This window comes from Pelmatolapia mariae, linkage group LG15, assembly GCF_036321145.2.
Source record: "Pelmatolapia mariae isolate MD_Pm_ZW linkage group LG15, Pm_UMD_F_2, whole genome shotgun sequence".
Classification (NCBI taxonomy): Eukaryota; Metazoa; Chordata; class Actinopteri; order Cichliformes; family Cichlidae; genus Pelmatolapia; species Pelmatolapia mariae.
Window position 1 is genome coordinate 33,108,682 of NC_086240.1, and position 25,732 is coordinate 33,134,413.

Consider the following 25,732-nt stretch of genomic DNA (forward strand, 5'->3'; position numbering starts at 1 on the left):
CCATCCCACAACCCACTTCTCTTTAGTGATGATTATATAGCCAACATATAGTAGGATATGAAACATAAAGACCTATACTTTCTGCTCTAATTCAGTCATATGCTGGAAAAGCTTTTAAATACAGATTTAAATGAATGCAGAAACACTCAACTAAAGCGATCCAAGAGGTTCCAAGGAGAAGAAATAGAGTTTTAATTGGCCAAGTCAGTCACATGTCTGACCAATATGCTTAATAAAAACAAAACTGAAGGTAAAAAGACCCACAAACAGTAGCTGAAGTTGCCGCAATGAAAGCCTAGCAGAGAATGACAAGAGAGAAAATATACCAGTTTTTTGTAACCTCTATGGGTTTCAGACTTTATGCAGAGTTTCTTTTTGGGAAAAATCGCTTAAGCAGTTTTAACCACCACAAACGAAAACTCACTAACACAAAAATAAGAATTGAGATTAAAAAGGCATGTAAACTTAACTTGCATTGTTTAGACAGGACCTGAATGCTCCAGTATATAGCTCTATTATTGTCCAGAGTAATCCTCTACCTTTGCATTAGTAAAAGGTAGTAGCAGTATTTTATCCATTTCAAAGTTTTGAGCTTGATTGTACAATCAGAGTCTGGCTGCACATTGCATTAGCATTTTCTGGAAATCCCCCAGAGATAAGAAAAAAAAAAACAAAACATGGGTGCTGGCCAGCGGTACTCCTCAGCCTCCTAGTAGATGCACCTATGGTATCAATTTCAAAATCTTACATCGCCTTGTTAGCAATCACCAGATTTTCAGAAAACTTGAATTCTGACCTTGACCTTAAGGTCGAGGTCACTAAGATTTTAACTCCATGATTTTTAGTAGATGCATCTATGGCATCAATTTCAAAACCCTAGGTGACTTTCTTCTTGAGTTATCGCATTCACAAATTGGCGTGTCCATGTTGCCAACCCGCCCCGCAGGGTGACAATACCACATGAGCTTTTCACAGCTGAAGGGTAAAAACATTTGTTCCTTATGCTACTAAGGATTATACCCTCTTATGTTACTCTTAACTGTTTTACAGTTAGTGGTAAAATGTCAGAACTCTCATATCATGGAACTTTAGTTCAGCAGCCTCAGTTTATCAGCAAGAAGCACACAATTTCAAATGGACTAAAACAAATTCCCTGACAAACTTGAAAGTATCTTCTCTAAGCCTAACTAGAAGACAATGGAAGCTGTCATTTGCATCCTACATTTAGACTCCTAATGAAATTGTATACATCTGAAAAATATGACAGTGAAGGTCAGGAGGTTATCAAGGAGCAGGAGGATGTTTTTGACAAACAACAATCAATTTTTTAAGTCATCAAGGTTTGGGACTCTTAGATACTGGCAGCTGTCTGAATCATGGGGGTAACTTTAGCTAAATTTTTACATGACACAATGGTGGAAGACGCCACCTTCCTCTTGATGTTCTCCAACAGATCATCCTGTCCTTGTCTGAAGTAGGGGTGCTGAAATTCCACTGGACCGTCTCTCTCCTGTTTCACAATGCCTGTATCAATGTGCATCACCTTACGGAATCCATCTTTACACAGACACAAAGAACAGGGAAAACAAACAAACAATCAATTGACCCTGGATTTCAAGTATATATACAGTATACTGACACTTGTACAGTCATACGATCAAAAACCAAAAACTTAAAATTATATCATAGATTTCAGTGTTTTATGTGATTTTTGCCCCTTCTAAGTCCATAGTTTGTAGTCACGTGACTGACTCGATGCCTGGCGGGAGCTCCACTAATTACCCTATTATTCTAAGGTATTTACCTTACAGTATAAAAACAAAAGCAAGTGCTGCTGTGATTTGGGACGATAGAAATAAAACAAAATTTTGTTGAATTTATTAAAAGTTAACAGTTTGAAATATTGTCAATATTTTTGCAATATGAAGGTGATTCTCAAAGAGCTATGAGCTGAAAAGTTGGCAGGATCGGGTGCAGCATTTCTTGTAAGAATAACAAAATAACTAAATTTGAAAAAACTGGACAAGTGACCCGAGGACACTCGCTCAGGGGAAGAGCCACCACTGAGACCCACAGGAGACCCGCCCAGTTCCAATAATTCACTCCATGGATGATACACTCAGCCTTTGACCACGTGATGAAAACTGATGGTCAAACGGTGCGCCCTGATGGAACGCTGACAACTTCACATTTTGTAATGACTAGGGACAGATTATATCGAGTGAGACGTGACATGCGCACGCAGAAGAACACAACCAGTTGTTGGTACTGAAAAGCAGCTGGGAAATTATTTTCCATATGGCACATTACAACCCAATGGCTGGTTGTCATTACGGCAACACCCAATCGTCCCTTGACGTTATTAGTATGCGACAGAAACGCTACAACAAAGGTGGACGTCGAGGCGACGAGTTACCTGCTGCTCGCTATGTGGCTTTTCATCAGATTCGACGACCACAGCATTGTTTTTTCTAGCCATTTTCCTTGTTGCTGGGTTTCAAAAAATGGCAGCTTTGATTTTTGGGAACAAGACTCTCTCATGACTCATCGAGTGACGCCACTGACTAGCCAATGGGTGGCATGGAGTCTTTTTACACCAGATTTCATTACCTTCTCAGATCACTTTGGAGGTACCATTTTAGTACCTGGTACCAGGTACTATGGCCTAACCCTGAATACAATGGCATTTAGACACATGCCCTGCCCTAACAGTGCGTTCACTGCCCTACAGGTTACCTGAACATAAAAGACAAAACTGTTCAGAAAGAATTGGTAGAAATGCTGAAAATGGGAGTCACAGAACTGTCACATAGTGCCTGCTGTAGCCCCGTAGTTCTTCTAGGGAAGAAAGATGGGTCTATACGGTTCAGTGTAGACTACCGCAAGGTGAACGAGGTGTCACAGTCTGATGCTCACCTCAAAGGATTAGGGATTTTTATGGTTATTCAATCACTGTCCAATTTTCCAACTGAGCGTAAACAGAGTTACATTTCCCCTCACTTATCTTAAATTCTTTCTACTTTCACCCACCAGTTGCTTGAATGTTATTTTATGGTTTATGTCCAATGTTAACTTCTATAAACACAATGCAAACATCCCAGGATAGTTTAATATTACTTTATTATAATATTGAAAATCTTAAGGAAAAATATATATTTGCCCATATTTATCCAGGAAAGACTGCTGAACCATGTGTCTCTTATATTATTAATTATAGTGTAAATATTCTAGAAGTACATAAAGCACATTCTTTTTGTTAACTACAGAACACTGCCTAGCCAGTGACCGAGCACGGCACTGAATAGACTGTCTCCTAAGAAGCAGGTAATACTTGCAGTATGCCATGTGGTTACTATACTATCCAGCAGTCTCTAAAATTATCCCAAGTGATAAGGAAATGAGACTATGAGTGAAATAATACATCATACTGATTGCTTTTGCAATAGGATCATGGATAAGATAAAGCAAAATATGTTTTGTTTTGTTTTTTTAAATGCAACTGCTCTAAACACACTACCCTATCAGTTTCACTTAACACTTCATTAACCTTTATAAGGGGGTACCTACAAAAAAGGAGGACAAACGGAATGGCGTCATAAAGCTATTGTGATATGTCACAGAACAACATGAGTTTCAGGGACAACTTCACCAACAAGGTGCATGGAGTATCTGAAAGACTGAAGCTCACTCTACACTTGTAGTGAAGCTAACAGCTTTATTACGACCATGGCATGTGACTCTGATAAATGCCACAGGACATGAATTGATGTATCGCAGCCTACTCCATGGTTCCCACCTCTAAATCTGACTATAATAACTTAAAATGTGAAAAAAACAAAGGCATATAACAAACAACTGTGAAAGTAACCTACAAATTAGTTGTAATCAATGATGGTCTTGATATTGTCCATGCATTTTTGCTAGGTGGTCCAGTGGATGGGTTTTTAAACAATAACCTGATTGTGATCTTTGCACAGAAATGAATGAAGTGAACTGACATGTGTGTTACTACGGTACTTACCAAGCACCTGCGTAGCTGCTGTCTAATACACAAAAAGCCAACTTCAAACAAACTTATTCAGCAGAAAAAAGGACACTTTTCAGAAGCAGAATGCGTTTGCTTTGACAGCTACGGGACTAAGATTAGGTAACGAAAGCATTCTTACACATGTTGAGCTGCCTGATGAAACTGGCCATGTTATTGTGCTTGAAAAACTTGGGGAGGATCTCTTTGGCGAAGCGCTGCTCGTCCAAAACTAGAAAGCTGTTGCCCTCCTGGAAAAAATCAACACTACGACAGTGAGAACGCACCTTCAAGGACAACTGGAACTATTTTAGCGTGTACGTAATTACACACAAACACAATTATCGGCCTGTAGAGGCCAAAATTTGAAACTGATCCTCGCATGCAGGGACTGGTTCTGTATGCGTAGGCTAGCTAAGCAGCAGACACGCAGCAAAGAAAAATTACTGGCTAGCTAATAGTTTGTTTTTAGCTTTGCACAATGCAATTTGTCGAATACATGTTATGAAAATCAAGGATGATCACATCCTGTTGTTAATTTTGATTACCGATTTTTAAATTAAGGTTATTCTCGCTAGCTAAATGTTTTGTTTGCTTTGGAATTTAAAACTAGCATGCTAGCTGTATGCAGCTTTAACTTTACCTGACTCCAGCAAATAAATTCATTGGTGTCTGTGTCCTCGACCAACGTCCACAATTTAGTGAGGAAAGCTGGGACATTCGAGTTGTGTTTCATCTTGCCAATTTAACGACAGGTACACTTCGAAATTTAAAAACGGTAATATACGGTTTGTTTTGTAGCCTATAAAAACGCTGGTCAAGTCTTGCTTTAAGGAAAATGCCAATGGCATACAACTTCCGGTTCTAGTAAGCAGGAGCTGATTGGTCAAAAACGATTTTACGTAAGCCTTCTCACGTGGAGTTTCATGCAAACAAAAGAGAGGCTTTGCACATCGGCCTCTGTCAATGCCCTCGTTTACTTTTTAGGGGGGGTTCCAGACTGAACTCGGAAATCTCGATTGGTCCCGTGTCCGTCCATGTACACGTTTCCGATAGGACGTGGAGGGTGCGGGGATCACCCACCCCGTGCTCACGTGCAATCCAGCGGCGGAGCCAGGAAATTCTCAGTGGGGTGGCCAGGATGGATCGCTGGCATACATGTTTCACAACCACCACACACCTGCAATATTTGGAATGCAGGTAGTGGTGAAAAAGATCAAATAACTGTTGCACTTATATCGTGCAGATAAAATAACAAAGAACCATGCACTATACAAACGTAGCACAATTTACAGACAGTTGTAGTGTGTGTGTGTCACTACTGTGCTGAGAGGAGATTTCCTTAAAGAGCAATGAAAAGTTAATCATTCATTCACAAAAAAAAAGAAAAAAAAAGAAAATCAAAGTACATTCTGGTATCAGTACCAGAATGTACCTGAGAATAAATGAATAAGTGTCATGAAACATGGTGTATTTTGATTAATAGTACTACTGTGGTTATTGCATATTATTGGAATAGATGTTTATACGGCGACCTGTCCAGGGTGTACCCCACCTCTGACCTTATGGCAGCTGGGATAGGCTCCAGTTGTGACCCTGAAATGGATAAGTGGAAGAGAATGGATGGATGGAAGTTATATACTTGATTGATCTACAGCATTACATCATATTTTATAAGAACGTTATGTGCCTGTCTCATCTTTGCCCGGTTGGTTCCTGTTTTTTTTCTCCCAGTGTAAAGGAGTGTAAAAACTGGCTCAAGGCTGTCTTTGTTGGAACATAATTACTGCAAGAATACAGTTAAAAACAGACAGATTTACAGATGAATGGTCACCAGTGATAAAACTATATAAGAATAGCAGATGCCTCTTATAGTTCTTTGTTTGTACTTTCTTGTTTGTTTGTATTTTTTTCCTTTCCTGTCCTCCACTGGTGATGGTACTCATGAAAAAAAAAAACATTATCTATACAAATAGGAATCAATAATTTATAAATAAATTGATATAATATAGAAGGCTTGGTTTTCTAACCAAGAAATTAAGTTGAGAAGTGTTTTAAGGGTTGTATATGTTTATTTTCATGTTTTGCACTTTCTTTATGTTTGGTCATGTATGTGGATGAATGAAGTAAGTTAAAATAAATTCTGCTCTGCCTAGTCTTCATTTATCAGAAACATGCAATCGAGCACACCTTGTCTTCTTACTTTCAGACAAATGTAGTGGAGCCAATATATTAAAATAACAACATTTGTCTCTTTTACATGCAATACATCCAAACATATTGTGTATGGATGCATTTATCTTTGAGATGAAGATATAAAGTGATATGAAATAGAAATAAATGCACCTTGAATTTTTGCTTGAATTTTTACTAAAGAATGCATTTCCTGAAGAAAATGCAACGTGAACGCTGATAGATGAATTGCTTGAACTGAAATCGAATAACTGCTGAATCTGTGGTGAAAAAAACATGTCAAATGTTTGTGTTTTTGATTATTAATATTCTTCAGTTTAGTTAGTTTCTGGTTTTCTTTAATGATTTTTAGATCTTAGGTTGTGTCATTGTGCCTTTCTTGTGCGCCATGTGTCACGTCTTAATCAAGTTATGTTTTCATGTCTGTGCTTCTCGTGGTTTCCTTGTCAATTCTGCGTCTCCGTGCCTGTCTTGTGTTTCCTGTTCTACTTTGATAGTGTTGTATTCAGTGTTTTCAGATTTTGCCTCCACCTTGTCTCATTATGTCAGATTAGTCCCAGCTGTGTTTCCCTCCTGTTTCCCATTTCCTCATTACTCCCTTGTGTATTTAAGCCCTGTGTTTTCCTCTGCACTTTGTTGTGTCGTACACCTTCATTGCTGTGTGTCTCCTTTGTGCGCCTGGTTTGTTTCCTAATTTTGAGTTTCGCATTTCTAGTTCCCAGTTAGGTTTTGTATTCAATATCTGAGTGTTTTTCCAGCAAATAAAGCTGCTGTGTTGAGTTCAACCTTTTGTTTGAGTCCTGCGTTTGGGTCCTCATCCTGGCTGCTACACAGCCGCACATGACAAAAATGTTGAATGAGCTGAAACACACTGAATCTTTCACCTCAAAGCCAAAGTGCAGAACTGTAGAAAGCTGAAGTTCACATAGAAGTTGGAAAGTAGCTGAACATCTTTAAAATGTTCAGTAGAAAAAGCTGACTAATGACAAAAGAATAATTAGAGTTGGAAAACATCTGAATGAATATTCTTTTAATCACTAGAAGAGTGGAATTTTAAATGTCTAAACTCAGGAATCTTAATGTTACAAAAGTAAAACCAGAATATTTGCTTGTCTACTATAATCTGCTATGTGTAGATCAGTGACTTCCTCTCAAACAGGAAGTCAGTAAAATAAGGCTGAAGTGGTGGACAGCAGCCTCTTGCCAGAGGACAGTGTGACAAACAGTTCATGTGAGGCGTCATCAGCTTTTGTTGCTTCCTCTCAAACAGGAAGTCAGTGATCCACCTGAAAGTGGAAGTCCACAAACAGTAGCCTGACATAAGTTCCTGCAGAGTCCAGATTCTCTGTCAGAAAAGAGCTCTACCAAATCTTTGGAAAGACATCAACTGACACTGACTAACCTGCTGAGTGTGTATCTGTGTGTGTATGCATTTGTGTTTGTGTGTGTGTATCTGCGTGTTTTTGCAGGTAAAATAATTTTTTGATTTTAACAGTTTTGTGGGTTTTATTTTCACACTGAGTGTTAGTGGGGGATAAACTATACAGACTAATAACAGAGACCGTCGAGTCAGAAAAGATTATTCTAAAAGTCATCAACTGTCTCAAACTGCCCAGATTTGAACTAATTATCTGCTGAAGACAAATCCACAATAAAAAATGAGCGTGAATTTAACTGGCCAATCAGAATGCTGTGTCTAGTTGTGGCCTACTCTGTGGCAAATGCCTGTCAAATCTGCCTCGGTACACCTGTTGAAAAAGTGCTTCTAATTCCGAGACGGTAACTCCTATTAAGATGATTTTTGAACCATCAGGATCCAGAGGACTTGTTTTAAACAATAGTATGTTTTTTTTTATATTCCTGGTGTCAAAAAATGGGGTCATCACTTTAAAAAGTGGGGTCTTTCATGCTGTTGAGCCAAACTCCTGACTGAAAATCCAATGTATTTCTATGGGTCGGTTAGAAGGTACTCCCTTCACTTGGATCCACACAGTTCAAAAAGTTTACATCTCTTAACTTTAAGAGATGCATCGTTGGAAAGAGGGCAACAATGGCTACGTTTTGAGTGTAAAATGATGGGTGTAGAACAAACACTGTGGATACAGCAGCAATTGAAAAAGCCTCTGATATAATATTTTTTCCATCATTTATTTTGTAAAATAACTGGCCTTCAGTTATCCAGGTACGGTATATTTCTTTGGTATATATGGAGTAAGTGTGATCACTCCTTGTTTATACTGGAAGTTAACTTTCACCAATTAGTTCTTGGAATACAGCAAGCAGAAAAGAAGCCAACTCTGTGATGAATGTTTTGTGAAATTCCCCTAGTAATCCATCATTGCTTGGTTTCATATAGAGCCAGTTACTTCAGGATGCTTAATTCACGGTCACATATTTCACTTGTCTTACCTGTCTGTGTATTTACTGTCAGTTCTCCTTGTGATTATGACAGAAGGGAAACAGTATGTGTGGAGAACAAACGAGATAACTTTTTTTGGTTTGCATTTCTACAAAATAACTGAACAGAAAGACAAGATAAAACAATACTTTGTCTCCAAAGCTCGGAAACTACTGTTACTATCTTGTAACACTGGCATGTTGTTTGAATCTGCAGTTTTGGTTATAGTGAACCTGCAGCCTCTTGTTGTTTATGAGATATTTGCACCAGAAACGTCAGTGGGAATAAAAAAGGGAAAAGAAAAACTAAGCAACAGACTATAGTGAGGATGAAGTCACTTAATGCTGCAAATAACATTTTCTGTTGAAGGCAGAAAAGAGACGGAGTCAGAGCTGGAAACTCCTCCTGTTTTATTTTCTCCTTGAACACAGGGGCATTTTCATTAAGATATTTTAATGAGTTTACACCACAGCGTGCCAATCTCTCTCTGCTGATGTGAGTTAATGTAGCTCACCCACCAGTCTCCTTTTTCTCAATTTCTCTTGTCTATGTGACAGTAATCATTGAATAAGATAGGTATATAAATATGTCATATTTATTTAATTACACTCTTCATTCCAGTGGATGGCCAGTATTGGTCAGATAATGAAAGATGGGGTATTGTTTTATTTTACACATGTGCATGTGAGAAATCCAAACGTTAGTGCCAACAAACATTAATTCAGTAATTACAAATGACTCTGGCTCATAAAAAAATGTAATCCCTGCACCTGGCACTGCGTAGAAGCAGCAGGTGCGCCATCTGTTGAAACTGGTATGAAGCGCACTAAAACCTCCTTTAGTCGTGGTCACTTGATCTGGGTGTTTTGAACAACGCTTTGGAGCAGTTTTTCGAAAACATCTGCCCTTCAACAGCTTGACACGGTGTTTCTTTCGAGCTTTCCATCCCCACTGTTACAACAGGGAAAACACACAAAATGACCTAGTTCAGTAAAATACATATAATATCAAAGAACAAAACAGTTCAGAAAATTATACAAATGAAGAAAGTAAAAAAGAACCAAAAAAACTCCCAACATGCCACATGTTGCCACAAGTACTTTCTTCTACGCTTTTAAGTGCTTTCTGTCTAAGCACACATTCATACTTGGGGTTAATATCTTGCCCAAGGATACTCCCCGTGGCAGACGGGGATTGAACCACCAACCTTACGATCAGTAGACCTGCTTTACCACCTGAGCTACAGCCACCCCGAATGGGAACATTACAAGTGAAATCTAACAAATAAAGTAATGTGCTATGGAGACAGGAAGGATTTTTACTGATATCAAAACATTTAAAAAATGTATGCGATCACTTGGCCACTAGATGGAATAATTTGTTCATTTAAAAACAAGACTGAACACAACAGCCAGAATTGCTGTATTTAATGTACAGATTTTTTTAGTGTTTTATAGAGTCCCTCTGCTATAAGTAAATATGTAATTCCTTGCTTTCATTTTTTTGTGCTTACAATCTGTTGGTCAGAGGCTCTGTATATATTATATTTTTAAATTTGAATTTATATATGTTCCATTCCTCTGATCTTTATTAGACTTAGAGAAAGAACAACATGCTAACTATAGAACTAAATATAAATATAGTGCATTTATTGCGTCATTTAATCTGTATGACATGTAATCCCTAGTGTCTGATAAACCATACAGAGTAACACACACTGAATATAAATACAAAACTAGGTAGGGTTTGATTGGTGCAGTTAATCAGTAGAGGTAGGCCAATGTGAATTTGAAAGAACCAGTTGCTGCCTGGGACTAACTTCCAGGTTAGCATAAACTGCTCATCAGTGTTGAGTAAAGTTGACAAGTGTTGGGCTAATTGGATTGGAGGGTAATGTTACATCAAAAGATGTCACCCGCTCCTGTAAAATGGCAGTAATTAGTACATTCTTTAACTCAGACACAGGGGAGATTATGGCAGGGCAGGAATCAGAATGTATTAGAACCACCCAGGTGATCCATAGAAGGGAGTTTCACTTCACACTGCAGTTATTCCTAATGCTATATCTCTCTCTGTCTACATCTATATATACAGATAGAGTGGGTAAAATAAATATTGAACATGTCACCAAATCAATATAAATACTTAAGTGTGCATGTGTCAACCAACATACTGCCTGTTTCAGTTTCTCCTGCTTTTTCTCCTTACTTTAACCTTTCCTCCTTTTTCCCTTTATCTTTTACTTAGTATTTCTACGGTTAGTTAGTTTTTTTTAACAGCTTTCTGAGATGCTATTGACATGGAATACTTACCATATATTTGTAACAACCCATCCAATCCACACTTGCAAAGAAATAAAACCATAGATGTCCATAAATTATGTGTAATAATGAGAAATGAAACAGGTAAACAAGTATTAAACATGCTTATTGAAATGTATTTGTTAGTGATGACAGCTTCAAAACGTCTCATGTATAGAGAAACCAGGTGTTATTTTACCCATGATCACTGACAAGTTCTCCCAGCTTACCTTCTAGCTTATCTCTCATTACATTAAGCAGTTATTCCTTATAGGCGTTTCCTAACTTATCTGTAATTGTAATCAAATTAGAAGTCTACTTAATATGATGAGTGAGAAATGCAGTTTTGAGTAATGAAATAATGAAATAATGACAATGTCTGGATTTTTTTGATGATTCAAAAGGCTTCTCACTGAGATTCTGTATGGAGTGGCTTGTTTGTGCTAAATATGACCTCGGAGGCTGTGTGTGAAAAGGATGGGAGGGGGTCTGAGACATTGAGGAGACATTAATCGCAAAAGAATTTCTGACTTTAACATGAATAATTTGAGAATTTGAAAAAGTATACCATGACTGACAAACACAGAGTTATGAAGAGAAAAAGTGAGAAAAAGTATTTCTGTGTAATTCAGTTAAAAACACATGTTGGAATCATACACAGTCATGATACTCACATAAAAATTGAGCTAATGATAAATCCTATTGAAGTAAAATAGCTTAAGATGAATGAGACATGAAGAAAAGTATATTCAAATGTGACTGAATATTCATATGTAATGATAGATCATGTTAAAGTACAACATAAAAAAGAAATATATGTAAAAAGGAGAAACAGAGCATATATGATTATAAAAGAGGGTTCCTAGCAGCATTCAGTGTTCTTCCCTTCGTCTCCTGTGAGGTCTTCCAGAGCAGAAGATTGGATCAAAGAGTTCACCGTTAGAAATTTCAGCACAGATGTCAGAGGGACCAAGTGCTGCCGAATTGTGGACTTACAATTTAATAAAATACAAAAAACAAACATGTGTTCCTGCTGGATTACAACTTTCAAGGATTTCAATTGTTATCCTGTGGATTATAACTTTGAGAGGATTGGGATTGCAACTGCATTCCTGGAGAACTGAATATCCAAGGGATGCCGCTTTCCTGTTTGACTATATCTACACAGAACAGAGATAAGTGCACCTTCAGGCCTGGATGTGCCCATTCTCTCCTCAACCTCTCTTCTTTGAAGATTAGCATTGGAAAATAGTATTATCTCAGAGTAGGTTAATTAGATAAGTACAATTGAAGTGATTTGATTATGTGATTATTATTATTTGAGCTGGCTTTTGCTTTGCTCTTGTTTCAGTTGCTCAAATAAAATCTCCTAAAAGTTTAAATTATGAACATTCTCCTGTATAACCCAAGGTGAAATAGTAAAAAATCTGTGTATTATTCAGAGGGTTCTTACAGTTTACTCTAGTCTTAAAAATTAACAGATCCTCAGGGCCATCTTTTCCAGGCCACTAAATTTGCGGGTGTTTAGAGGATTTAGAGCTGCTGATAATGGATGTGACTGAGGGGGAGGGCTTGACCCAAGGGTGCCCAATCCCAGTCCTCGAGATCTACTATCCTGCAGCTTTTAGATGCATCCCTACTCCAACACAGCTGAATCAAATGGTTTGATTACCTCTTCAGCATGCCATCAAGTTTGGCAAAGGCCTGATAACAAGCCATTCATTTGATTCAAGTGTGTTGGAAGAAGGATGCGTCTAAAAGCTGCAGGACGGTAGCTCTCGGGGACTGGGATTGGGCACCCCTGGCTTGACCAAAGAGCCATACTGGCAGGCATGCCTCCAGAGGCAGCAGGATCAACATCCACAAGCCCTTCTGTAATGCATTTCATGAAGATGGGGCAGATAAGAACGCCTTCTTTGCGAGCTCTGTATGAATAATGAAATAGTAAATGTAATGATGTCCTAAGACCACAGACTATGACTAAATTGTTTGCTTAACATGTATTCTGATAAATAAAAGGGGAGTAAACCAGAAAGCGATTTGAAGATAAAAATGATACCAATTAACTGTCTATGTAAGGCCAATGAGGACCAGTCAACCAGAGAATATAGAGTACAATGGTGTGTTAATGGTTTAAAGCCAGTTAAGGTAACTCTTAATACCTTGTAATAAACAGATTCTAACAGATAGGGAGATGGGCAGAGGCATTCATATAAATTATATCACCGTAATCCAGGAGAGGTAAGAAGGTGGTAGCAGCAACCCTTTCCCTTGCAGTGAAAGAAATACACAATCTGTTTTGGAAAAAGGAACCATTGGTCTCTCTTCCAGTTTTTTCTTTTCAATGTTATGAACTGTTTGCGGTCTGAAAGGTCATTAGAAAACCAGCCAGCTGCTTGATTTGACAGGCCTATTTCCAATAGCCTCTGACATAAAATGCCATGGTCAAAAGCGTTAAAGACACTGAATAAAGATTGAGGGGAAGACAGCGCTATAGATATACAGTGGTAATTAGGCAAAAAGGAAACATGCTGCTAGCAACCTTTGAGTGTTGAAAGGCTGCTTTTTCTCTGACCTCATGATGGCACTGTTGTTTTTGCTATTAGAAAATTAATATGGCCAAGCCACAGCAATAAAAAATCCAATTTTATTTGTTTCTTTTTCTTTTTTGGATACTGGACTTCATGACTTGATAGCTGCCCTGAAGATAAAGATGTAGAAGAACAGTAATGGAATAGGGCAACTTTCTTAATTTAGGAGACCAAAAGGAGGCAGAATAATTTAACAGTTTGAGGTTCATGGGAGTCAGAACCATAAATAACCTGTCACATGTTTCCAACCGAGTAAAGAAAGCCAAAAATAACCTCCTAACTGTACTTCTTACAGAAACTGAAGAAGGCCTCATTTTGATTTCCATTCAGTGACCCCTTATGCATTATGAAAGAGATAAAGAACAACTTGCTCTTAATTGCTTGCTCTTCTTCTTTCTAAGAGAACAAATGGGCCAAAATCATCAAAGCGTCATGGTCGCTGTGCCTCCCTGGTTGGCTCAGCGTGGCCATAAATGTTATTGTTTTGATTTTGCCTTTCTCTCTCTCGCTTGCATCACTCTGCCTGTGCAGAGCTCATCACCGGCTCCTGCCTTACGGCCCACACACCTGCAGCTAATTAACTCACCTGTGGTTCATCACTCTGTTGGCTGGCCACTTCATAAGGCAGTGGCTCTGATCTACTCATCGCTGGACTATTGAGTAACCCATGTTAGGTTAATCCCGGCTCTGTAAAACTTCTGTGTATCTTCATATTTTATTTGGTTGCAACTGTTTGTTTCTGTACATAGATTTCATCTTGAACCCTGAGCGTGAGTGCTGGCAGTTTGGCGTGTTGTGTGTGTGTGAGGAGGGATTCTCTGTGAGGAGCAAGCGAGCTGGCGGTGGAACATGTGGAGATGAGTGCAAGTGTAAAGATCCCGCTTTTCTGAACCCCCCATGGATCCCTGGAATCCTGGCATTTCCCCCAACTTGTATATAGAGCACTTGGTGTTTAAATAAAGAACTGTTTCACAGCTATTTCCAGTCTGCGCTCGAGTCTGTCACGCCTGTCATGACACAAAGTATATAAAAACAATAATAGAGCAACTACAGGCTCTCAACTGCAAAGTCTTTTTTTTTTCTTTTATTTTTAACAAAGGTACATAATGATCATAACAGATATGAATCCTAATATGGTATAAATGCACACAACAGGCAATGTTTTCTTACTAAACACTGGCTTTTTAAAAAGTAATCTCCAGATCATTTCTTCACATCCTAAAGTTTCTATATTACTATGTATAAACCTGTTAATATATTAATTGTAAACTAATTTTCACTGTATTTGCATTTGCCACCTGGAGTTTATATTGCTGAATGTTTCAGCTAAGATATTGTGGAATGGTAGTGACTGTTATCTGATAGAAAAAAAAGATCACCATATAAACAAAGCCTTATATTTCTATTAATGAACATGCTAATAATAATTCTCTTTATTATTTAGAAAATAATTTAGATATGATGGTATCCAAACATTGAAAGAAACATGGAATTTTTTTTTTTCGTCAAACACTTATGATATTCATCCACTCAGGGACTTTTATCTCAGCATCTGAAATCACTTTGTCAAATGGTCAATTCAGTCTGACCAGTCCTGCTAGTAATTATGTCATCTGGGTCCTAATGTCAGCCCTTGATCCATAGTGTAATAAACAGATGGCGGAGGTGACCACATTTCAATGCTTTTCAGCATTCTTTTATTACTTTCGGTTGCTGTCAAGTTACACACACACACACACACACACACACACACACACACACACACACACACACACACACACAGCTGCAGCTTTCCAGCTGAACACTTCCCCAACAACAACAACTAAGACAGGACCTAGTTCACCCTTTTAATGCAAGTGCAGCATGATCGTTGATGCCGCTCAGGCGCGTCCATCTCGCTGCAGCCGTGCCACTGACCACGCCCCGCCACAATAGTTATTCCTGGCTTCTCCAGTTTGCATGCCAATATTAGTGACGGAGCAGTTCAGGGGGCCAACCATGTGGGAAGCGGCAGCAATGCAGGTGAATCACTATGGAGGTTGAACGCATGGGAAGGGGCGGCGGTGCAGGCAAAGCAGGTCCGGAGGCCAAGCAGGATGTGCCGGCATGCTGACTTCTGGTGGAGGCAGAGCAGGACCAGATGATGTGCTTTTGGCGGAGATGGAGCTGGAACAGAGGGCCTGCTGACCTCTGGTGGAGATGTGGCTAGGCCAGACGGTGGGATCGAAGCCGCAGGCGGGTGAGTAAGGGGTTGAGCTTCAGACGGTGGCATGGGAGCTGTGCGTGGCTGGACAGACTTTCCCGAGCCCCTAGTGGAGATTTGTGGCGGTGTGGGAACCGTGGGTGAAGTCACCAGAGCCCCTAGTGGAGACAGGTGGGGTCTGCATAGACTCCACTCAATCCGCCGGGAAGGATGACGGTGGCTAGGCAGACTTTCCTAAGCCCCCCAGCGGGAACAGGCAAAGGCTTTCCAGAGCCTCCAGCTGATGAGGAAGATAGCTGGACGGGTTCTCCTGAGTCTCCAGGCAAGACAGGTGGCAGCTGAATGGGATTTCCTGAACCCCCAGCTGGCACAAGGAACTGACTCAATAGAAAGTGGGGTGTTTGAAACAGATTCCATTGTACTCACTGTGGTGGCTGTCTTGGATGATGAAGTAGCAGGTGGAACTCGGTATCCGAGGAATTGACAACAGGATTGTCCTGCAGTGAGACCACCATAATCAGACTGTGGCACGAACACTGGCGTGCTGCTTCCACTGGGAGGAGGGAAGCGGCGGGCCGGGCTGCGAAATCTCCAGCGGACCGGGCAGTGAAGCCTCCAACGTGCATAGCGGAGGCATCCAGTCTGGAGAGAGGTCTCCGTGGTGCTCCCTATGCGAAGGTGGAGGTCCAAGGATTTGGAGAAAGTCTTTTAGCCAAGCCGGCAATAAGTGTGCATACTGGGACCAGGCCCGAACCAAACTGAGATCTTACCGCAACTCCTCATTTCTCCTGTCACAAACCTGGGGGTCACAGTGGACTCTGAACTGAAGCTTGACAGTCACATTAAGGCAATGGTAAAGTCAAGCTTCTCAGCTGGCTAAAATAAAGCCAAATAAAGCCAATTCTTTTATGGCAGCACTTTAAGACAGTTATCCATGCCTTTGTTACCACTTGGCTGGATTACTGGAATGCACTTTAATGCCCTCCATGGCCTAACCCCATCTTATCTCTCTGAGCTGCTACAGCCTTATACACCGACCCGCTCTCTCAGGTCAGCTGATCAGCTGTTCCTGAATGTACCCAGGGCTGAGTATAAACTTAAAGGAGACTGTGCTTTCACTGTAGCAGCTCCCAAAGTGTGAAACGGTCTGCCTTTAGAGATTAGACAGGCCTCTTCTCACATGGTTTTTAAATCACTTCTGAAAACCCATCTCGTCACCCTGGTCTTACACACCTTGTGAGATGTTGGTTTTTATTTTAGTTGTTATTAATGTAGCCGGATGGGCTACTCGCCTTTCTTTTCTCTCTCTCGCTCGCTCGCTCTACTGCTCTCGCTCTCTCCTGCGCTCGCTCTTACTGCAAAACTAGGTCAATTGGGAACCCACCTGCATATTGATTGCAGGCTGGCACCAGGTATAAAGCTAAGCCGGTGCTTCTTTGGATTATTCCTCCCATGCATTCAGCGCAAAGCAGCAGTAAATGCTGATACTCTGCGACGGACTGATCGGCAAGAGTAGATCATATGACAGCCACAGGTATGCTCTCGCTTAACCTCAGATTCCCTCTCAGTATTGGAATGCACAGTAATAGTTTTGCGGCCTGTTGTAGCGCGGCAGGTTGTTTTATTCCGGCGTTGCGAAGAGAGGTGCTTGTGTGATTTCCCCCGCCAGTGAGAGTATAACGCCTCCGGTTCTGGGGTAAGCTGTTCAAACTATTTTTATTAATGTTCACCACTACAAGAGGCTAAGGTTATATTTGTCTGTTTTAGGGTGTGATCGCTGCCTTCACCTCCGTGGCAACTCACACAGCCTTAAGTGAAGAATCAAGACACCTGCCTAGCCGTTGTTGTGAGGGCTCCTCCTCAGTGGAGCCTGCTGTCTTGTCTTGCCTGGTTTTGAATTGTTTTATCGTGTCTTATTTGGTTTTATTAAGTAGGCCTACCATTTCCTGGTTCGCCTGGTTTTATTTTATTTCTGAACTGTGGCGTGTGCCCACGCTTCTGTGATCGGGCTGAAGCAATCCTTTGCCCGAGTGTCGTGCCGGGAATTTTAAATTGCCTCCGTTGCTGGTCTTAGCCTGTGGGGAGCCAGACCAGCTGGCAATTGAGTCTGGGACGACTATTACCAGTACGAGTGGACCCGTGGGGCATAAGCCTTCCATTGTGGTGTGTGTGCGTGTGTGTGGTTTCTTTTATTAAAGTTATTAAAGTGTGTTTTAGTTTTTTTTATTATCTGTAGCGAGCCAGACGCTCAGTGTCCCTTTTATCCTGTTAACATACTTCTGTGTTTTATTTCAGTGGATGAAGGACGTGCCAGTGGCCCTGGGACCTCAGGTGGTGGGTCGTTTTCACACTTTCTTTTGTACAGCACCGGGTGGGCTGCAGTGATTTTCGTTTTGTGTGATTTTCTTTTGGGTCCACGGCTGCTGGTAAGTCCAAGTTCCATGGTTGTTTTATTTTCGCTTTAAGACACTGTCAACAATGACGCTACATTTTGGTTTCTAATATTTTATTTATTCTTATTATAAATAAACTGTTTTAATATTGGAGCCAACCTGCCTCGGAGTGCATCCTTGAATCTGTGCGGCCTCTTTTTATTCCTTTTATCTATTTTTCTTAAATATATTTCCTAGGGGTGAAAATCCCCTAGGTGGCGTTGTCATTTTATTTCCTTTTATCTAACCCCGCCGACCACTTGGTCACATACTTGGCGTTGGTCGACAGGATGCACATTTGAGGTAGATGTTTGGTTTTGTAAATTGTTTTATTTTTGTAGAGAGCATAGTTTACCTGTTTGAAGGCTCTATTTCTTTTTAAGTGTGATTATAGACAAGACAGCAGTATCCAGGTTTAGGAGGAAGAGTAATAGGATTTTAGCACCTTGCTGATGTAATTTTCCCTGTTTTGGTCTAAAATTTATTATGGAGGAAGAATTGCAGCAACTTAGAGACTTGGTAGCACAGTTAAAAGCAGATAATGAGCAATTGCGCCGGGATAGAGGCGCTGTGCTGGAGTCTGGTGGTGGTGCTGCGTCGGCCTCCTTCGCACCAGCTGGTTGCATACCAAATGTTGGTAGCCAGGCCGCTGTCACAGAGCGTTTGGTGGTGGTGCCTAGGGACCGTAAATGTCCCATGTTTAATGGCAGAACAGGCATCAATATATCTGAATGGGTTGAAGAGGTTCAAGCGTGCATGCGTGCCCGGCACCTGTCTGTTGCTGATCAAGCCTTCTTTATTTTTGACCATTTAGAGGGAGAAGCAAGGGAGGAGATCAAATTTCGCCCTAATTCAGAGCGAGGGGATCCTGCTCGGGTGTTGACTATTTTAAAGGAACTGTATGGTAATGCGCAGTCCTATGTCACTCTGCAGCAGGCTTTCTTTTCGAGGAGACAGCGGGAGGGAGAGACTTTGCAGGAGTTTTCCTTAGCGCTAATGGCTTTGATGGAGCAAGTGAAACAAAGTGCACCTGATGGCATGCGTAATGCAGAGGTGTTGCTCCGAGACCAGTTTGTAGAACATGTTGCTGACAGTGCTCTCCGCAGAGAGCTTAAACAATATGTTCGCCGTGTGCCTACTGCCACCTTGTTAGAGGTGCGTGGGGAAGCAATTAGATGGGAAAGAGAAGGGTTTTCAGGCGGTGTTCGCGACCGCGGCTATTCCCACCCATCAGCGTATGGTTTCCAGTGTGGGGTGCGCACTAGCCCTAGGTCTGCTCCTGTTGGTATGCCCGAGTCTGAGTGGCATGAGCTAAAGGAACTCCTAAAGCGCCAGCAAGAGCAGTTAAATCAGCTCACTGAGACAGTGGTTTCTTTACAGAACCCCCGAAGAGGTGTTCGGCCTTCACGGGCTGGCTCGGTGATTTGTCGCCGGTGTCAGCAGCCAGGACACTTTGCTAGGGAGTGCACTGGGGAGCGGGTTTCACGCCGCACCAGAGCAGGTTCTGATTCAGGCCCTCCTCGTACGGCAGTTGGCAATCACCTTTCCGCTACCCAGTCGGGAAACTAAAACCCTCTGAGCTGCAGAGCCACAGTTCAGGTGGGGAGTTCACTGGCTCACAGAAAGATAGGATTGGCAGGTTAATTTCATCGTGTCCAAAGATGGATGTGCTGATTAGTGGGGTGACTGTCCCTTGTTTGGTGGATACTGGTTCCATGGTTTCCACCATTACAGAGAGCTTCTTTTTGACGCATTTTGCCCCTTGGGGACAAGAACGCCTTCAGTCATGCCATTGGTTACAGCTTCGGGCTGCCAATGGGCTTGCCATTCCTTACATTGGCTATTTGGAGCTCAGTGTACTCCTGTGTGGCAAGGAAATGCCCTCTTGTGGGATCCTCATAGTGAAGGACCCTCCTGGTGCCACGCCCTCTGTTCCTGGTATTTTAGGAATGAATGTCATCCGTCGCTGTTATCAAGAGCTGTTCGGGGCTTTCGGTGGCTCCTTGTTTAATTCTCCTTCTGTGTCACAAGCACCGAGACCAGTTTTGGAGGCCTTACATCAGTGTCACCAGTCTGCAGCCCAAGCCCCAGAGGACCGTGCTGGTACCGTCAAGGTACAGGGCCCGCGGGCCGTGCGGATACCTGGTGGTGTCATGCAGCTGGTGGCCACCACTTGTTCACAACAGTTGTCAGGCCAGTCTGTGCTTTTCGAGCCTCCTGAGTCCGGGCTGCCAGTTGGGTTGCTGGCCTCTCCGTGTTTGGTCCAGGTGGATAAGGGTGTTGCCTATATCCCAGTCACTAATGTGGGAACAGCTGAAGCTGTCCTCCACCCACGGACCCATTTAGGAGTGATCAGCCAAGCTACTGTTGTTAGCCTCCCTGCTGGTGTTAGCGAGGAACACTCTTTTCCCATTACAGTTTCCTCCCATACAACCAGCAGCCCTGCTCAAGACATGGTGGATGCGATTGACCTGTCTGCTCTCACTGAGTCAGAGCAACATGAGGTACGGTTACTTTTGCAGAAGTACCGCTCTGTTTTCTCCACTCATGAGGGAGACTTGGGCTGCACGAACCTTATCTCGCACGATATACCTCTGCTTGATGACGTACCCGTCCGGCAGAGGTATAGGCGGATTCCTCCTTCTGATTATGAGGCCGTCAGGGCCCATATCAATCAGCTATTGGAGGCCCAGGTAATTAGGGAGAGTAGCAGTCCGTATGCCTCCCCCATCGTGTTGGTCCGCAAGAAGGATGGAAGTCTCCGTTTGTGCGTTGACTATCGTTTGCTGAATAGCAAAACGAGGAAGGACGCCTTCCCGCTACCTCGCATTGAGGAAAGTCTGGATGCCCTTGCTGGCGCACGCTGGTTTTCTACCATCGACCTGGCCAGTGGGTACAACCAGGTGCCAGTCTCTGAGCAGGATAAGCCTAAGACCGCTTTTTGCACGCCGTTTGGCCTGTTCGAATGGAATCGAATGCCATTCGGGCTGTGCAATGCTCCTGGTACTTTTCAGCGCCTAATGCAGCGGATGTTCGGGGATCAGCAGTGTCAGTCGCTACTGCTGTACCTGGACGACATCATTGTGTTTTCCTCGTCCGTTTCTCAGCATCTGCAACGGCTAGAGATGGTGATGAAAAGGCTGCAGCAAGAGGGGCTCAAGGCTAAGCTAGAAAAGTGTGCCTTTTTCCAGCAGAAGGTTAACTACTTGGGCCATGTAATCTCTTGTGAGGGTGTCTCCACAGATCCAGCCAAGGTTGACGCAGTAGCCAAGTGGCAGTGTCCTCGTTCCGTGTCAGAGTTGCGATCCTTTTTGGGTTTCGCCAGCTATTATCGGCGCTTTGTGGAGGGGTTTGCCACATTGGCGGCTCCCCTGCATCAAGTGGTGGCTAAATTGGCTGGCACCAAGACAAAGAAGGGCTCGGGACAGAGTTTGAGTGCTATCTGGACACCTCAGTGTGAGGAGAGTTTTGAGGCCCTGAAAGCCAAACTTGTGTCTGCCCCTGTGCTGGCGTATGCTGATTTCACACGTCCATTCATATTGGAGATTGACGCCAGTCACAGTGGCTTGGGTGCAGTCCTCTCCCAAGAAGTAGAGGGTGTTGTCCGGCCAGTGGCTTATGCCAGTCGAGGTCTCCGGCCCCATGAGCGCAATATGGACAATTACAGCTCTATGAAGCTGGAGTTTCTTGCGCTCAAGTGGGCCATGGCCGAGAAGTTCCGGGAGTACTTGCTGGGGCACAAGTGTGTGGTTTACACTGATAACAATCCACTCAGTTACCTCTCTTCAGCTAAGCTGGGTGCCACCGAGCAGAGGTGGGCCTCCCAGCTGGCGGCATTCGACTTTGAGATTAAGTATCGCTCAGGCCGCAGTAATAGGAATGCTGATGCTCTCTCCCGACAGTATGAGACGAGCTCCAGCCTGGCCGAGGGCGTGTTGCCTGGGACTCCCATCCCCACTTCGCTTCAGCAGGCTCCGTGTCCAGCAGTGCTGCCCGCTGTTACTCAGTCGGAGATTGGGGCCTTTCCGTCTCATTCTCCAGGGGATATTCGTGCTTTGCAGGAGGCTGATCCCCTCCTCAAGGATTTCTTGGTATACTGGAGGAGGCAGTCCCCGCCCTCTTCGGTGGAAAGGAGTCAGCTCCCCAAACCAGTCATGGTTCTGCTGCTTCAGTGGGATCGTCTGGTGGAGAAGGATGGCATCCTTTATCGCCGTATTTTGCGTCCGGGTGGAGGTGAGGAAGCCCTCCAACTTGTTCTTCCAGAGGCTCTGAAGCCTGAGACCTTGAGGCAGCTGCACCAGGACCATGGGCACCAAGGTATTGAGCGTACCACCGAACTGGTCAGGCAGCGTTGCTATTGGCCCGGGATGTCGTCTGACATCAAGCAATGGGTCCAGCGTTGTGAACGCTGTCAGGTCGCAAAGGACTCAGAGTTGGGGTCTCATAGTTATATGGGTCACCTGTTGGCGTCTAGGCCAAATGAGATCCTGGCCATAGACTTCACCGTGTTGGAACCTTCCCGTAGTGGAGTTGAAAACGTCTTGGTTATGACTGACGTTTTTAGCAAATACACTGTTGCAGTCCCTACCCGGGACCAGCGGGCCTCTACTGTGGCCCAGGCCCTATTAACAGAGTGGTTTTTCAAGTTTGGCGTTCCTAGCCGCCTCCACTCTGACCAGGGTAGAAACTTTGAGAGTTTGGTGATGCAACAGCTATGTGAGTTGTATCGGGTAGCCAAGTCCCGTACAACCCCTTACCACCCAGCGGGTAATGGGCAGTGTGAACGGTTTAACCGAACCCTCCATAACCTCCTTCGGACCCTGCCATCATCTCGGAAACGCGACTGGGCTGCATGCTTACCACACGTGCTCTTTTGCTATAATAGCACGCCCCATCAGGGCACTGGAGAGTCGCCCTTTTTCCTGATGTTTGGCAGGGATCCTAGGCTGCCTATTGATTTTCTTCTAGGCCGGGTTCAGGACCCAGTGCCTGGAGAGGTTCAGGACTGGGTGGCCGAGCATCAAGCCAGGTTAATGGTGGCTTTTGAGGGAGCTCGGTCACGGTTGTCGTTGGCTGCTGACCGTCGCAAGGAGCGCCATGACCAGAGAGTCCACCCTGTTCCTTTAAAGGTCGGTCAGCTGGTGTATCTTCGAGATCACAGCGCCCGGGGTCGGCACAAGATCCAGGACCTATGGAGCTCTGTGGTCTATCAGGTGTTGAGGGCACCCCAAGAGAATGGGGCTGTTTATACCATTGCCCCCGTGGGAGATTTGGAGAAGGTTCGACATGTCCATCGCGACATGTTGAAGGCACAGGTCAGCCCGGGGCCTCCTGCACCTGGTCCACAGGCTCCACCCCCGCCTGTGCCTGCTGACTCAGAGCGGACCTCTCTGAGTGATGATGAGTTGTGGCTCCTTGTCCCTGAGGTACCTTCACAACCTGTGGCGTCATCTTCTGATGCCTCTAGAGTTCCATCGGTGGAGCTCAGGTCTACTCCCAGTGTGATTGTAGCACCCTCGACCTCTGCTCCCCCAGGTTCTTCCTCAGGCTCTGTTGAACAGTCTGAGGTGAGTGGGTCACACTTGCGGAGAACAGCACGTTCAACAGCTGGTCAGCACTCGAATGTACATCACTTGCCACGTCCTGTTGAATCTGCACCAGTCGCTAATGCGCAGCTTGCCGTATTCAGGCCATGGTGTTAGCTTTCTTGAGTTATTGTCGGGGCGCCAATACAAAAAGGGGGGGTAGATGTAGCCGGATGGGCTACTCGCCTTTCTTTTCTCTCTCTCGCTCGCTCGCTCTACTGCTCTCGCTCTCTCCTGCGCTCGCTCTTACTGCAAAACTAGGTCAATTGGGAACCCACCTGCATATTGATTGCAGGCTGGCACCAGGTATAAAGCTAAGCCGGTGCTTCTTTGGATTATTCCTCCCATGCATTCAGCGCAAAGCAGCAGTAAATGCTGATACTCTGCGACGGACTGATCGGCAAGAGTAGATCATATGACAGCCACAGGTATGCTCTCGCTTAACCTCAGATTCCCTCTCAGTATTGGAATGCACAGTAATAGTTTTGCGGCCTGTTGTAGCGCGGCAGGTTGTTTTATTCCGGCGTTGCGAAGAGAGGTGCTTGTGTGATTTCCCCCGCCAGTGAGAGTATAACGCCTCCGGTTCTGGGGTAAGCTGTTCAAACTATTTTTATTAATGTTCACCACTACAAGAGGCTAAGGTTATATTTGTCTGTTTTAGGGTGTGATCGCTGCCTTCACCTCCGTGGCAACTCACACAGCCTTAAGTGAAGAATCAAGACACCTGCCTAGCCGTTGTTGTGAGGGCTCCTCCTCAGTGGAGCCTGCTGTCTTGTCTTGCCTGGTTTTGAATTGTTTTATCGTGTCTTATTTGGTTTTATTAAGTAGGCCTACCATTTCCTGGTTCGCCTGGTTTTATTTTATTTCTGAACTGTGGCGTGTGCCCACGCTTCTGTGATCGGGCTGAAGCAATCCTTTGCCCGAGTGTCGTGCCGGGAATTTTAAATTGCCTCCGTTGCTGGTCTTAGCCTGTGGGGAGCCAGACCAGCTGGCAATTGAGTCTGGGACGACTATTACCAGTACGAGTGGACCCGTGGGGCATAAGCCTTCCATTGTGGTGTGTGTGCGTGTGTGTGGTTTCTTTTATTAAAGTTATTAAAGTGTGTTTTAGTTTTTTTTATTATCTGTAGCGAGCCAGACGCTCAGTGTCCCTTTTATCCTGTTAACATACTTCTGTGTTTTATTTCAGTGGATGAAGGACGTGCCAGTGGCCCTGGGACCTCAGGTGGTGGGTCGTTTTCACACTTTCTTTTGTACAGCACCGGGTGGGCTGCAGTGATTTTCGTTTTGTGTGATTTTCTTTTGGGTCCACGGCTGCTGGTAAGTCCAAGTTCCATGGTTGTTTTATTTTCGCTTTAAGACACTGTCAACAATGACGCTACATTTTGGTTTCTAATATTTTATTTATTCTTATTATAAATAAACTGTTTTAATATTGGAGCCAACCTGCCTCGGAGTGCATCCTTGAATCTGTGCGGCCTCTTTTTATTCCTTTTATCTATTTTTCTTAAATATATTTCCTAGGGGTGAAAATCCCCTAGGTGGCGTTGTCATTTTATTTCCTTTTATCTAACCCCGCCGACCACTTGGTCACATTAAGTTGATTGGATGTGGTTTTATGTTGTTTTTAATATGGGGCTGTTTTAATATTTATCTATTACGTGTTTTATTTATTTTTTATTTGTTGCTGTTTTGTTTTATCCATTGTTCTTAACTTATTTACTGTGTGGTACTTTGATCCTGTGCTGGCTGTTTTAAAGTGCTTTATAAATAAAGTTGGATTGGATTGCTTGACTATTGAGATGTAATTTATATTTATGCTTTGTCAAAGTGCTGAAATTCTCTTGTGACAGTCTATCCCGAGCCTTGAGATTCATCACAAACCTCAATAGTCTGACCCATGATTGTATGTTGTAGCATATGTTCTATCGTTTCTATAGCATTACACCAATTACATAAACCAGTTAGATGTTTTCCCAACCTAAAAAAAATGTGATATCTGTTGT

General features: G+C 43.1%; 1 protein-coding gene and 1 long non-coding RNA gene across 2 annotated transcripts in view; one reads left to right on the top strand and one right to left on the bottom strand.

The window, feature by feature from the left end:
• hsf2 (heat shock transcription factor 2) overlaps positions 1-4,877 on the bottom strand; it is a 28,108-nt gene extending 23,231 nt beyond the window's left edge. The window contains exons 1-3 of the mRNA XM_063494973.1: positions 4,668-4,877; positions 4,167-4,275; positions 1,430-1,557 (exon numbers count right to left, since the gene is read on the bottom strand). Coding sequence (XP_063351043.1) covers positions 1,430-1,557; positions 4,167-4,275; positions 4,668-4,760 — 330 coding nt within the window. The 5' untranslated portion in view covers positions 4,761-4,877. The remainder of the gene's footprint in view (positions 1-1,429; positions 1,558-4,166; positions 4,276-4,667) is intronic.
• Positions 4,878-17,651: 12,774 nt separating this feature from the next.
• Positions 17,652-25,303, top strand: LOC134643519 (uncharacterized). Its single transcript, XR_010096377.1, has 3 exons — positions 17,652-17,872; positions 18,005-18,135; positions 24,916-25,303. It is a non-coding gene; the product is annotated as an uncharacterized LOC134643519 (long non-coding RNA).
• Positions 25,304-25,732: the final 429 nt, after the last annotated feature.